The sequence below is a fragment of the Mus pahari genome, chromosome 14 (genome assembly GCF_900095145.1).
Source record: "Mus pahari chromosome 14, PAHARI_EIJ_v1.1, whole genome shotgun sequence".
NCBI classification, from domain to species: Eukaryota; Metazoa; Chordata; class Mammalia; order Rodentia; family Muridae; genus Mus; species Mus pahari.
The window spans coordinates 61,823,891-61,837,577 of NC_034603.1; the positions used below are offsets into that span (position 1 = coordinate 61,823,891).

The 13,687-nt window shown below is 55.6% G+C and overlaps 1 protein-coding gene across 17 annotated transcripts in view; it reads right to left on the reverse strand.

Annotated features, from left to right (window-relative positions):
* Positions 1 to 521: 521 nt before the first annotated feature.
* Positions 522 to 13,687, reverse strand: part of Cacna1g (calcium voltage-gated channel subunit alpha1 G) — a 65,555-nt gene continuing 52,389 nt past the window's right edge. For 5 of the 17 annotated variants that reach the window (XM_021213132.2, XM_029545682.1, XM_029545681.1 and 2 more), the window contains 12 exons: positions 10,955 to 11,106; positions 10,198 to 10,307; positions 9,359 to 9,492; positions 9,055 to 9,125; positions 8,840 to 8,918; positions 8,619 to 8,740; positions 7,946 to 8,302; positions 7,142 to 7,285; positions 5,225 to 5,359; positions 3,590 to 3,767; positions 3,177 to 3,346; positions 934 to 2,004 (listed from right to left, as the gene is read on the reverse strand). In XM_021213132.2, coding sequence (XP_021068791.1) covers positions 1,270 to 2,004; positions 3,177 to 3,346; positions 3,590 to 3,767; positions 5,225 to 5,359; positions 7,142 to 7,285; positions 7,946 to 8,302; positions 8,619 to 8,740; positions 8,840 to 8,918; positions 9,055 to 9,125; positions 9,359 to 9,492; positions 10,198 to 10,307; positions 10,955 to 11,106 — 2,387 coding nt within the window. In that variant the 3' untranslated portion in view covers positions 934 to 1,269. Of the gene's footprint in view, positions 2,005 to 3,176; positions 3,347 to 3,589; positions 3,768 to 5,224; positions 5,360 to 7,141; positions 7,286 to 7,945; positions 8,303 to 8,618; positions 8,741 to 8,839; positions 8,919 to 9,054; positions 9,126 to 9,358; positions 9,493 to 10,197; positions 10,308 to 10,954; positions 11,107 to 13,687 lie in introns of all 17 variants that reach the window. The other 12 variants (XM_021213141.2, XM_021213154.1, XM_021213148.1 and 9 more) reach the window with 4 other exon arrangements.

Below are 13,687 nucleotides of genomic sequence, written 5' to 3' on the forward strand. Positions count from 1 at the left end.
GGAGTGGAAGAATAGGGCAGGGAAAACCCAGAAGCACTTGCCCCTCCCCCGCTAGCCCCTTGGTTTAGGTCTGCAGCGCTCAGCTGCCTCCCAGCCCCCACTGGCCCCATTAACCAAAACAGCTTCATTATGCCAATTTCTAGCTTTCAATGCACGGCTGATAGCTGTCAGCAGAAATAAGAATTAATCTGGAATTACTCACATTCTCTGAGCTGCTTGGCTCAGAGGATGCGATAAAGCTCTGATAGAAAAACAGAAGGCCTTGTTTCCAGCCCTCCCAGGCCCAGGGGTCTCTCCTGCAAGCTTGCAGGGGAGGTGCAAGGATGGAGTCCTCCAGGGCTGGGCATTTGAGCTCTTCCTCTCTCAGACACAAAGCTCATACGCACCAATGCTCGGCTGCGTGCACACGCACATGCACACACAGGCAACCCCGAACCTTCCCTCCCACCACCCACTTCCCATCTCCAGGCCTCTAAACACGCCTATCTCTCCATCCCCTTTGCTTTTACTCTGGACTGTAATTAACTTTTTATTTTGGAAAATTACTTTATTTTATATAGATATATAGATATATAGATATGTATGTATGTATATATAAAAAGGTTCCATTTCATTTGTAAAATCTCATTTTTTTTTTCTCTTTTTCTCTTTTTTTCCCCTACAGAAAACGATGACGAGGTTAAAGGAGAAAATAAGTTACATGACAGTTTCCAAAATGGTTCTCGCTTTCCGCTGAAGATGGGCTGCCGTTGGGTTGTAATACACTCACGGCCTCCCCGGCTTGTGCTTTACAAGAAGAGGGAATATAACTAGACTGGTTATTTTAGGTTAAAATAGCCAAGAGACAGACGCTTTCGCCTCAAAAATATTCTGAGACACATAAAAGAAGAAGAAACCAAGTCTCTTCAGTCACAAAATGTCATACATCCAGCATATACTAGATTCAATTAATTTAATAAAATAGAATATACATAGAGATTCTGCACAAACGTATTGCTTTCTCCCAACAGCTCCTGGTGTCGAGAGCCTTGGCCACACTGGGCTTCTTCTCCTTCTTCCTGGAGGCCAGGGCCTCCAGGGCTGCACTCTCTTCAGACTGACTCTCCGGAAGTCCTGCTTGTCATCCCTCAGCCACTGAAGAAGGCATGCGAGGTGCCTCGTGGCTGCTTCCGTCCCTTTGCTGCTTACTCGGGACTTTTCAGCTGCCCAGGAGGCGGAGCTAGGATCTGCACCCAGTGGAGAATGGTGATGGGGGAGAGTGGGTAGGACTCAGGGGTCCAGGTCTGTTGGGTCAGAAGACAAACCAGAGAGACTCAGCGCATCTTTCTTTGGGGAGGGTGAGGCAGCCGTGCTGTCAAGGGGGCTGGAGGCCGCTGAGGGATCCTTCGAGTCACTGGCCGGCGCCCTCCTCCTGAGGCAGACGCCAGGACTGCATGGGGGCCGAGGGCCCTGGCTCTCCGGGGGGTCTATAGAGATACTGGGTGGGCTGAGTTTTTTCTTAGGCCGGCTCCCAGGGCCCCCAAGAGGTTGACCCCCGAGGCTCGAGGGGCTTGGACATAGGCGGGGCTGGGAGCCGCTGTCCAGGCAGCTGACAGCGATGGAGTGTCTCCTCTGTTCATCTAGCCAGGACCCAGGCCTGCGACGGCAGCTCTGGGCCTCTACACTGTAGCATTTCTTCAGGTCCCGTGGGGACAGGGGTTCTTCCAGGCTGCTGGGCAGGAGGTCTCCTGAAATCCAGCTCAGCTCCGTGTCCAGCTCTAAGCTGCTTCTGGTCTCTGGAGGGTCCTTGGCCCAGCCGGGTTCCAGGCCTGGGCAAGGGGCTGGCGGGCGGATGTGCTTGGAGACTTTGCTCTGGCTGCCGGAGGGCCGCTGCACCTGGATGCTTGACCCGCCCCAGAAGGATGAGGAGCGGGTCAGAGGGCAGGAGGGCCCACTCACCTCTGACAGCAGGTCTTCCCGGCTACCCAGGCCCTGCACGTCCAGGGAGTCAGTCCTTATTGCTGCCTGTAGGGAGTGGAAGCAGGGCTCAGCCCAGGGATCTCCTTTCCATTGAGGACCTTTCTTTATCCTTTCTGTCACGCTGGCTGTCCCTAACCCCCACAAAGCTGCAGGACCACCCTATTAGCTTCTCTTATTGGGGGTGACGAGCCCTCAGAGCTCTGTGGACCACACCTCCCCTTCAACCACCAAACCTTTCCTCTGTCCTCCCCACTCCACTTCCCCAAATCCCGCAGGAGGAACCTCCCTGCAGTCTCTGGGCCCTGGGAGGCCCAGAAAGAACTCATGCCAGTTCTGCTTCCCAAGCTGGCCCCTTTGTGCCCCTAGCCTTCAGGGAGGGGGTCCAAGGCAACAATTCCCTTGGCCTTGAATTCCCTTCCCAGCGGCAAGCATCCCTTGCTCTGCTGAACATGGGTTTTCTGTGATGAGTACCTGCCAATCCACTTCAAGTAAAACTAACCACTGTCTCCTCCGGGCTCCCTGCTGTCCTACACAAGCACCATGAGGCGCTAACCTGTGACCACTGTGATCCGATAGCATGCGTGTCTCTGTTCTTACTGAGCTCAAAGAGCAAGAACTGGGTCCCAGTGCCTAGCAGCAGGAAGCTGTTTGGGGAGTGGGTGTGGGAAGAGGGACCGTGCCTGATCCCCAAGAGCATGATGCTGACAGATATTCCTATATCTGTGGTCAGGAGACACAGATATCAACACAAGGCACACAAGCATCATTTGGCTCTCTAAGCCACTGCCTGGTTCATGGATGGTGTGGATCCCGGGCTTGGCCAGAAATAAAGACACTTAAACCCTGCCTTGTGTCCTTCAGTTTAGCCCGAAGTGTGAAGAATTGGTGGAAACTCTGGGCCTGGGATGGGGAACCTTGATACCTGGGTACCACCTCCAGTGGATGTTGGTTGCCCTGGCAACAACTGTACCTTGGACCCTAGGCCTCCTCAGTGAAATAAAGTGTGTGCATGAAGTGGGGAGAGGGGGGCAAACTCCAACTACTTCTCCTTTACCCAATACCATGTCCCTAGTACCTAGAGCTGCTCTGTCATTGGCAGGCAGTATACATTGACTGGAAAAATAAAAGTGTCGACTCTGGTCATTACCGACAGCGCAGGAATTCCAATTAGAGAGTCTCACCCCAGGACTTAGGTCCAGCCCTCCACACTTGCTTACCTGGCGCCTGAGAGGCCTCTGAGCCAGAGGGGAGCGGCCAGGTGGGGGTAGTTTAGGGATGGCGCCCCAGGTAGGGGCCCCATGAGGCTGGAGCAGATAGTGTGCATCTTTGGGAAGCTGTAGGATGCAGCTGGTGTCTGCTGGTTGGGAGTGAACAGACAAGATGGAGCCTGTGGGGGAAGGGACAGGGAGGGTTGAGTAGAGATCATTCATGTCTGCCGCTTTCCTTCAGGTCTTCCTCCCCATCAGGGCCTTTAGCCCTCACTGCCCTGGGATGAAAGCTACTTCCTCTAGTCTGGGTATTTCCCCTTTAGCTTAGGGTTTCTTCAAAATAAAAGAAACTGCTTTTGTTGGTCTTAGGCAAGGTTGGCTCTCCTCGTGTGAGCTAAGCTGTTTCACCCCAGCCTCAGTACCTGACTGGGCTTTGGGGAGCCCCCAGCCCCTGTGTCCTAGGGATCTCTCGGCAGTGCTCCCATTGCGGCACATGTAGCTGTCATTGGGCAGAGAGTGTGTCCGGCTGACACCAGACTTCCTCACAGTCAGCAGGTCTGGTCCTAGGGGGACTGGCCCCTCCTCAGGGTGGGGTACCATCTGCAAGAGGATCAGGGGACGGGGTGAAGAGCGTGCAGATGGGGTTTGGTAGCTGAGGAAAAGCTAGACAGCAGGAACTAAGCCCTCTCCCGCCAGACCCACAGTCCTCCCCCGCCACCTACCCACACCCACCTCCACGCCCTCCTAGGCCAAGGTCATGGGCATGAGCGTGGAAGGAAATAGGAAGACATACAATGAGTCTCTACATACAGGGAGGAAGGAGTGGAAAGGCCCCACCCTGAGAGCATGCCCACAGGATCACCCGTGAGCCTCTGGGCTGGGGATGGTAGAGGATGAGGAGGGGGAGAGAGGAGAGAGCAGCCCCCAGCACTGCATGTGATCCTCTTAGGGAGTCTGAAAGTTACCCCAGGGATCAACAGGGGACAGGCCTGAGCTAGATCCACACAGGTTAAATAACAGGTAAACACAAGGGGCATGTCCCATTCTAGTCTGTGGATCTACTTTAACCACACAGAGGCTCTAGAGGGCAGAGGTGGGTAGCAAGTCCCGGGCACTGGGAACTCAGTACTCCCTCAGGGGACAGACTGAGGTGGGAGTGGGTCTGGGAAACCTGTTTCAAAGAAAGGAAATGATCAGCCCAGGACCCCAGAAGAAGAAACCAAGGCCAGATCCCAAGAGTCTCTTTTTGCTAGGCTGCTCTGTCTCAGGGAGGCTGCAAAGCCCCTCCCCACCCATGGGCTCAGCTGGTCTCAGTCCCAGCAAGTGGAAGATGGCAGTGCTGAGTAGAGCCTGAGTCTTTCCCTTCTATTCTCAATCCCAGGACCCACTCCCTTCTAACCGGTCACACCCTCTAGAGCCCCTCCCAGACTTTGATCAAGATCCTGCCTCAGCTGGCCCAGCTCTCACCAGAAGGCAAACGGTGAGAGGAGGGGGGCTGCTCACTGTCAGGGGGTTAGAGGGAAACTGAGGAAGGATAGGAAGGTCAAAGTACCAAAGCCACCCCCCCCCCAGCTTGTTGAGGACAGGACACAAAGACACACAGGGACAGCAAAAGGAAACAGGAACAGTTCCCCAGGGGGAAAGGCATGGTGGTGACAGCAAAGATATGGGTCTCACCCAGGACACTAGTGAGTCTCATGAGAGAGAGGCAGGAGGAGGGAGCAGGGAGGGAGGGTTGGCTGGTACAGGGCTCCAAACACAGAAGCTGGCTCCCAAGCCACTTCTGTTTTGGGCTGTCATTCCTGGAATAACCCTGTCACCACGGCTGCTCCTGTGACCCCTCTGAGCAGGGTCTTGGTTTTTTATCTTATCTAATTCCTTTATTACCCCCAGGGGGTACAAGGAAAAAATTCATGCCAGCAGAAGCTGGGGCACTTTGTGCCCGCAAGTGAACGCCTCTGGGCAGGACCTGGGCACAGAGCGGGAGGGAGAGCTGGAGCCCTGCGACCAGCCGAGCCCAGGCTGGGGGGGGTGCAGCAAGGGGCGTGTGCATGTACATTGCTCTCCAGGGCACTAAGTAAGAGTGTGTGAGTGTCATCAGGCAAAGAGTCATCCGTCAGAGCTAGAGAGCAGGACGGTTCAGACACAATCTCTGACGTCAGAGACAGAGCCTCCATCTCAGCTAGAGGGATCTAGACGGGAGAGAGATGAGCAGGCGTGAGAAACCAGGACGCACACTGGGCACACTCGCAGCCCCCCCTTCCCCATTTCCACAAAGCGGGGGAGGAAGGCATATCCCGTCTCACTCCCCGCCCCTCGCCCAATGGACCCACGGCCCCTCCCCTCTCCCACTTCAACCCCCTGTGCTCATCAGAGAATCTGCAGCAGGCACCAAAGAGACAAACACTGGCAAAGCAGAGAGAGACCAGGAGACGCAGAAACACATTCTAAAGATACCCCAGGCGTCTTGGCAGCCCCCTCCCACCCGACCAGCGCCCGCCGGGGGGAGAGAGCGGAGGAGGAGAGGGCTTCCACTCTCATAAAGATGATACCAAACAAACAAAATAAAAAGAAGAAAGGCCAGCAAAGCCGGGCTCCTCTCTGCAGACGGAGCAGCATGGCAGCAGGGTGGAGGGGAGGGGGGGGGGCACGCTGGGGACAATGCCACCAGTCTGAAGGCTGTTTTCTGCCTATTCTCTTCGCTTCCAAAAGCCTAGCAGGACTTGGCCTGCCCCCAGATTCTGGCTTCTCCCCTCATGGGCCCTCCTCCGCCTGCCTGCAACCTGCTCCCCCACCTCTCCAACATGGGCCTTGAGGAGGTGCTCTCCCAGCCACTGTGAAGGGGGCACACTCCAGCCACCACATCATCTAGCTGGCTCACCTCGGAGCTTCAGCACCGGCAAGATATGGGGGTGGGGGTGGCGGGCAGGTGAGTGGTGTTTGGGTGAATGGGCTGCTCTGATCAGTGTCCTATCCCATTCCCCCTCCCTCTACCTTTCCTGTGGGCTTAGCTTAGAATGGGGGGGGGGCAGGTAGGATGGGTGTGGGGGGGAGACTAGCTACATTCCCTTTCTAGGTCAGTGCCAGATCTGAGACTGGATTCTAACAAGAGGCACGGGTCCTTACCATGTGAAAATCACTGTCGATTGCCTACCAGGCTAAAGACTGCCTAGGAACCTGTGAGCCTACCCCTTCTCCCATCAGGTGGCGTGTCTCTAGGCTTCAGCTGTAGGTCCACACCCAGCTACCAACCTCAGGTGGGGATGGGATACTGAGGGAGTATTGAGCCAATGGGAGGAGAGCAGGGCTGGAGGGATCAAGAAAGCAACTCAGGGTAAGCTGCGCCTGCCTGCCCGGGAAGGAAGAGCACCCTAGGTGCTCGGGGAAGGCATTGCATTTGATGAGGAAACCGAGCCCTACTTCACATTTATACCCCAGAACTCACTTCTGTTCCCTCAGGATAGAAAACTGCCTATGACAGCGCTCATCATGTCCAGTGGACTTTGTACTTAAAAGGCCCCTAGAGGAATGTGGGTAGGTACTGGACACGACAGAAGAGTCAGACTAGCGAAAACAGGTATCTCTAAGGGTTCTGTGGCCACTTGCACTAACCTCTGAGGCTCTCCTCGCCTGGACCTGGTACCTAGCCTCCTTTACCCCCCAAGTCCCACTGTCCCATCTCTGCTCTGTTCCAGCATCTTTCTTATGAATCTCTCCAAGCCCCTCCTCCATCCCCCTCTCTTTCTACCTTGATAGGGTGATTTCCCTACTTTCCAGAGCCTGAACTACCCTCCCCACGGTCTCCTGCCAGGTATAGTGTTCAACTATGTGGCCCTACAGGCTTCTCTTTCTCTAGATACTCAGTGGGCAGGTCACACCCCACCCCCCACCCCTCCAGCTACCCCAGAAGCACAGCACAGCATGGCACAACTCAGCAGGGTCAGAGGAAGGAGCACGTGACAGGGTACTGTAACCTGTGGGTCGGAGTCGCCCGGGCTGGGGATGGAAGGGAAGGCAGAGGGCTGGCCCCCTGGGCCTGCCAGCTCGTCCATCAGCTTCAGCTCCCCCTCCAGGGAGCCCTGGATCAGCAGGGAGATGGTGTCAAACAGTTGTCTGTCCTGGGAGGACCAGCCCATAAGGGGAGCCGGGAGAGCCAGGGGGGCAAGGATCAGAGGGGTAACAATGAGAAGTATCAGGGNGGGGGGGGGGAGGTTGGGAAGGGGTTGAAAGAGTAGAAGTGGATCCCATGTGACAAACACACACACACAAACACACACACACACACACACACACACACACACACAGCAACAGAGAGATGAGAAAGGAGAATGGGGAAGGTGCAGGAGGAAGGAGAGGTGGGGGATGAAAATAGTCCGGGTCCAAAGGGGAGGAGAGATAAAGAGACAAGGGAAGGGTAAGAGCATGGAGGAAAGAGGTTTGACAATCGGGTAAGGGTGAAAAAGAAACAAGAAGGAAACAGAGAACTTAGCCTTGAACCTAGGAGCCTAGACGGGGAAGCCACACCAGGCTAGAGGAGCTAGTAAGACTGCCAGCGCACTGCTAGAGGGCGGTCGGCCATATACAGAGAATATGGGCAGTCATTCTGGGAGGGACACTTGGCAGCTAGCCCCTTCAACATCCAGGTGAGAGGGACAGGAGGATGGAGAAGCCCCGGGCCTGTTGGGCTCCTGTCTGTCCCCACTGAGCAGCCGTTTGCCCTCCCTGTCCCTCTCTTGTCCCATGGCCCTTCAGAAGGGACAAGGGATGCTGTTGCTCACCGTGGGGTGCTCAAGGGAGAAGCCGGAGGAGGCTGCTCCAATGTGGGCCGTGGTGTGTGGAGCCCCAGGCTTAGGGCTGTCAGGGCTATTGACACCTTCCACCCCAGGCCAGAGGAAGGGGCTGCCCAGCGGGGAGTGGGGCTGCGGGCTGAGTGTCTTCATCTCCAGCTCCAGCTCCGCCTCCAGCTCCGCCTCCTCCTTGGCCTCTTTGTTGCTCTCTTCCAGGTGCTTCATCAGCACGGCTATGACCACGTTGACCAGCACAAACTGGGCTGTCAGCACGAAGGACACGAAGTAGATGGGCGAGATGACGGTGTTGTAGCAGGTGGACTCCTGGTCACAGTCCCGGAGGGTGTCCTGTGGGAGGTGTCGAGGGCAGAGGCATGAGGGTGAGGAGCAGCCGATGAGCGGTCATAGGATAGCAGAGGGCGCGCGCATGCGCGCGCAGAGGGAAAAGGCCCTGGGTAAGCGTGGACGTCAGAGTCCTGGTGCTGTGAGGTATGAGTGAATCAGAGCATGTCCCTGGGAGAAAGAATCCAGCGTGTTCTGACACGGGTAACAAGGGGGCATGCTTTTATTCATGGCTAAAACATCCTCTCCTAGACTCTTACATCAGAGTCTGTGTGTCCCCCATTATTCCAGCAGCCCTGGCAAGGGGTCCCCAGGTTCTCACCTTCATAATACCATTCCAGTTGTCACCAGTGGAGACTCGGAAGAGGGTCAGAAAGGCCATACCAAAGTTCCTAAAGGTGGCATGCCGGCCCAAGCCCTCACAAGGGTGTGTCTCATCACACTCTGGAGGGGAAGAGGGGAAAGGGGAAAAACCACGTTAGTCTCATGATCCCTCTTGGTCTCCATCCCTGGCTCCTCCATCATCCCCAAACCTCAACTCACCCAGGTCTCCAAAGAGCTCCACGCCCAGAGCTGCAAAGATGAAAAATAATAGCATGAAGAGAAGTCCCAGGTTCCCCACCTGGAGAAGAGGAAAAGAAACGGAAAAGACGCTGCTGGCTCTCCAGCCGGCTTCCCTGAGGCCCCTGCCCTTTTGGAGGGCACCTCCTCCTCCCCAGGAGGACCCTTCCCTTCTGCCCACCCCACCTCCCAGCTACCTGGGGCAGGGCCTGCATCACCGTGTCCAGCAGTGCCCGCATGCCCACAGCCATCTTCAACAGCTTCAGAACTGCAGAACAGGACAGTGTCATGAGCTGGTCCCCTGGGGTCCCCCATCACATAGCTGGGAGAGCCAGGCTGGGCTGGAGCTGGTGGGATGGTCCATCCATACCCCAGCCCACTCGTGCTGGACAAGCCTTTAATGCAGAGGCTGGGAGAAAGCCCCTGGAAACCCAGAGCCATCCGCATAACCGGCTCTTTCCATCTCCCTCTGGGGAAGGCAGGTACAAGCGCTGGACCTACCTCGAGCAATACGGAGCACCCTCATTATACGGATGATGGTGGGGTTGATGGGCAGCGAAGCATTGACCTCAATCTCCTCCAGCGTGATGCCCATGATGGACAGAAGCACAATCGCCAGGTCCAGCTGGTTCCACCTGGAAAATTGGGAACGCAGCTCCCTGAGGTGGGGAGGGAGCATGGAGGAGGGTGCCATGGTGGCACAGAAAATTAGATCTGGAAAGGGCCTGTGCTTTTCGTTGTTCATCATTATCCCTGCCTTCCCCCCACCCTGCATAGGGTGTTTTGCTATGTTTCTCAAACTGAACTCAAACTCTCCTCCTGTCTGAGCCTTGTAGCACCAGAGACTGACTCCAAGCATGAACCACAGCACCTGGCCTCATCTGTCCTGGCTTTCGGTGTTTCTATGTTCACTTGAGCAGAGTGCTGTTTTAAGAGCTTTATATCCATATCACAGCTCTGACGTGGACAGTGTTAGCTTTCATCTCACAGATGAGAGAACCGAGGCACACATACCCAAAGTCGCCGGTCACTAAGTGACTAGGACTCCAATCCAGCAGGTGCCCCAGCTCCAAGCTCTGTGGCATTAGTGCCATCCGAGGCTACAGTTGATTTCTCGATGCCAAAGCCCTCTAAGCTTTGCCTTGTCAAACCCCAAATCCTTCCCATCCCTTAAACCCTGGCTCTGGGACCACCATCATCATCAGCTCTAGAATGGGAGCTGGACTCCCAGGGTTAAGATAGATCTTCAGGTTCAAAAGCCTTCTGGATATTTCCCCCTGGAGACACATCTCTACTTACTCTCCACTCTCCCAGACTTCTCTCTCTCTCTCTGCTGTTACCTGTCCTGGAAGAACCGGCGGAAGCCGAAGGCCACAAGTTTGAATACTGACTCCAAGACAAAGATGACGGTGAAGATGTAATTGCAGATCTTCAGAGCCTCGTCCAGGATCTGGTAGGGGTGGGGGCCAGATGCAGGGTTCCCATAGCCCCAAGGCTGAAGCCTGCCCCACCCCTCCATCACAATCCCTCCCAGTGCTGGGAAGTAAGGTGATGCTGAGGAAACACTGTTTCCCCCTTTTCCTACCCTGATGGCTGACCACTGGCCACTATCCCATGACTATTCAAACCTGGCATCTAATTTCTCCTTGAGACACACGTGAGAATGTGCCAGAAGGCACAGAACACTAAGACTGGAAAGAGGCTGGTCCATTATCAGTTCAACCTCCTCCCTGCTCAGATGGAGAGACGGACAGGGAAGGTGGATGAGAGAGGTGACTGGAAACGTACTAGAATCTGAGTCTTGAAGGACAGACAAACATCAGTCTGTCTTCTTCACCTCCCAAGACCCAGAGCCACACAGACTACAATGCTCAATAAAAATGTTCTCTCAGTTCCTAGCTGTGTGATCTCGGTCGAGCCAACCAACCTACCGAGACTCAGCATCCTCCTGTATAAAACAAAGGTGACACCCACCTCTAAGGAGACTGCCGCAGGTACGAGGACCCACGTAGAGCCCTCCACACTTGCCTGGCACCCAGAGGCTATACTTCAGCCTGGGAACGTCCCAAGGTTGCTGGCCTCATCTCTTGCTCTCACCTGGGGCTGCTGGTAATGTTCCATGGCCATCGTGACCACGTTCAGCCCAATGACGCCAGTGATGAAGAGGTCCAGGTAGTGGCTGGTACACAGGTGGTGGACGAGGAGCCGGAAGCGGGAGTAATCAGAGTAGTAGGGCTTGCACTGGGCTTCTGGTGGGGGCCGGAAAGAGAGTACAACAGACATCAGGCACAGTCCTCCCCCCACAGCCCTCCCCCCACAGCCCCTCCCTGCTGCCAGCCTCTACACCAGTGCTGAAACATTCCAGGTCGCTAGCATCCTGATACCCATCCAATCGCCCCCCCNCCCCACCCCCCACCCTCCGCTGCCCTATGCAGGAGCCCCGGCTGTTTTGGTCTGCCCCCTGTCAAGCATCTGTTCTACCGCCGCCTGCAGTCAGGGTGGAATGGGATAGAGACATGCAAAGCCCCTCCTCTACATTAGACACCGGGTGAGCCCATATCCTAGGGCAGCCTCTAAATGATACCAGCTCCTTATAACCTTCGATTCCATGTTCAGCAGCAAGGTGGATCAATAAGATGAAAGACACCCCCCCCCCCCCATCTAATCGGGCTCAGAGGGAGCTCCAGCCACTAAGGCAAAGGCTCCAATGTTTTTTCTCCAAACTCAGCCCCTAGGGGCCGCCAAAGGGATTACACAGAGCTGGGATTTGCGATAGGACCGGAGATTGGAAATTGGACATCTTGGCTGCCTGCTGACCTACCACAGAGTCTACAGAGGACAGGGCCCCAGACTTCCCACAGTTTCATGTGGGGAGGGTAGAGGCGGAGGCCCAGGCCTCTGCCCTGTCCCAGACTCAAGCTGGGAAGGTGGCACCCACAGACTCACCCAGTTTCTAATGAGTACCCAGCCTACCCTGGGTATTGGGGCTGCCTGACACTGCAGGCTGGGCTGGAAGCGCTGTCTGAGATCTGTCATAGGCATAGTCATTTTCTTGTAGTTCACCGATCTCTTAGAGAAGTCAAAGCACCAGAAGGTAATCCTGCCAAGCAGGCGAGAGAAATCTGGGGGCGGATTTCAGGGGACCCTCCTTTTAGGTTGCTGGAGTAAGGGCCAGGCCAAGGTGAGGGATGCGCTATCTGGAAATATGCCAACAGATTGGTCTCACAGAGAGACACATGGAGGGAAAGCATGGACAGCCTCAGGTCCCAGACAGCCCTTCCCCTCTTAGGAGGTCTTGGCAGAAGCCAGCCAGGGAGGCCGACAGCCTCTGAATACCATGCCAGGAACCAACTGGCCCAGGGGTGGCAGAAAGCTTTGGGTCCAGGCCAGCTCAAATACAACTATCTTTTCCCATGCAGAGGATTCCTTCACAGACAGGTAAACTGAGGCAAGGACTGGCCTTGGGGGGGGGGCGAGTCCCCACCAAAAGCCAAAGGAGGAAGAGTACCCGGAAGTGGCAGGTTTGGCTTCGCAACAAATCTGCAAGCCCACCTGACCCCTCTCCACATCGGCCTTGAGGTGTGAATAACCAGGGCACAGGTGCATCTCAGAGGTGCCTGAGCTCATCTCTGTTCTCAGAGTGGGCCAGCCGAGTGTGGCTTTGTTTGCTCAGGTGGCCTTCCTGACACCCAAGGATATGGAGGAGAGGAGAGGCCAGAGGTGAGGGATGCCGTGAGCCCACAGGTTATCCACACCCGATGGTGGGGAGTGGCTAGGCTAGCGGAGCCCTCTTCCTTCCTTCTTCCTTCCTTCCTTCAGTACCATGAGAACCAGAGGGCGCTAGTCGCCCTGTTTTGCCTCAGCAGCCGGAACTCTTTCTCTGCATTAATCTCCATAAATGTCGAGAACACCCGATCCCATTATGCTAAAATATGAATGGAGAATTAACTAAAATGTTTGAATACAATTAGGTTAGAAGAAGCTGCTCCTTATTAGCTCCGTTATTAGTTGAGACAATGTTGAGGGGAGGCTGGAAGGGAGAAGTCCCCCTGACCCTCCCCACCTCTTATCCCAACCTGACTATTGTAGGCACATCAGGGCCATATAGAGGTATCGGTATCGCCAACAACAACTCTGCCTTCCAGCCTTACTTTGGGGGTGATGGTGGTGGGGCCGCATTCAGCCAGGGACCCTCCAGGCAACTCAGGGTGGGGGGGAGTCATGGCTGGGGCAGGGCACCTGTTCATAGCTCCAGGTCCCAGATACCCTTCTGACTGCAGCCCCCAGCCCAGATCAGCAGGCATCAAGGAAACCCTCCATTAGAAACACAAGTCCAAAGAGCGCCAAACGTGTCTGCCAGCAGCCTCCCTGCCATCCAGAGAGACCCAGGAAGCCCGTGGCCCAGCACCAGAATGAGACAGCAAGGCTCCAGCCTCCCTTCTGATCACCCCGCTTCCTTTCTACGAGTTATCATCTGCCTTTGGTAGAGTTCAGAGGGAGACAGTGGGGGGAAAGGCCCCAGGGCCCCCTAGGGAGACCCAGGGGCCAATGAGGAGAGCTGGAGGGGCCTGTGGGTGACAGCAACAGGCACAGTGAGTTAGTAGAGGTGACAGGGAGCCCAAGGCACAGCCAGGGCAGACGGTTTACAAGAGAGACAATGGTAGGAAATAGGCTTTTAGCGGGGGGGGGGGGGGTAATAGGGCCCCACAGCTAAAGCCATGCCAGGGATCCTCCTGGCCTGGTGGGAGGGGAAAAAGAGGGGGTTAGGGGAGATGGAGGTCAGAGCTGGCTGAGGACTGGAAGCTGACACTGGAGGTCAAGTGTCCCAGG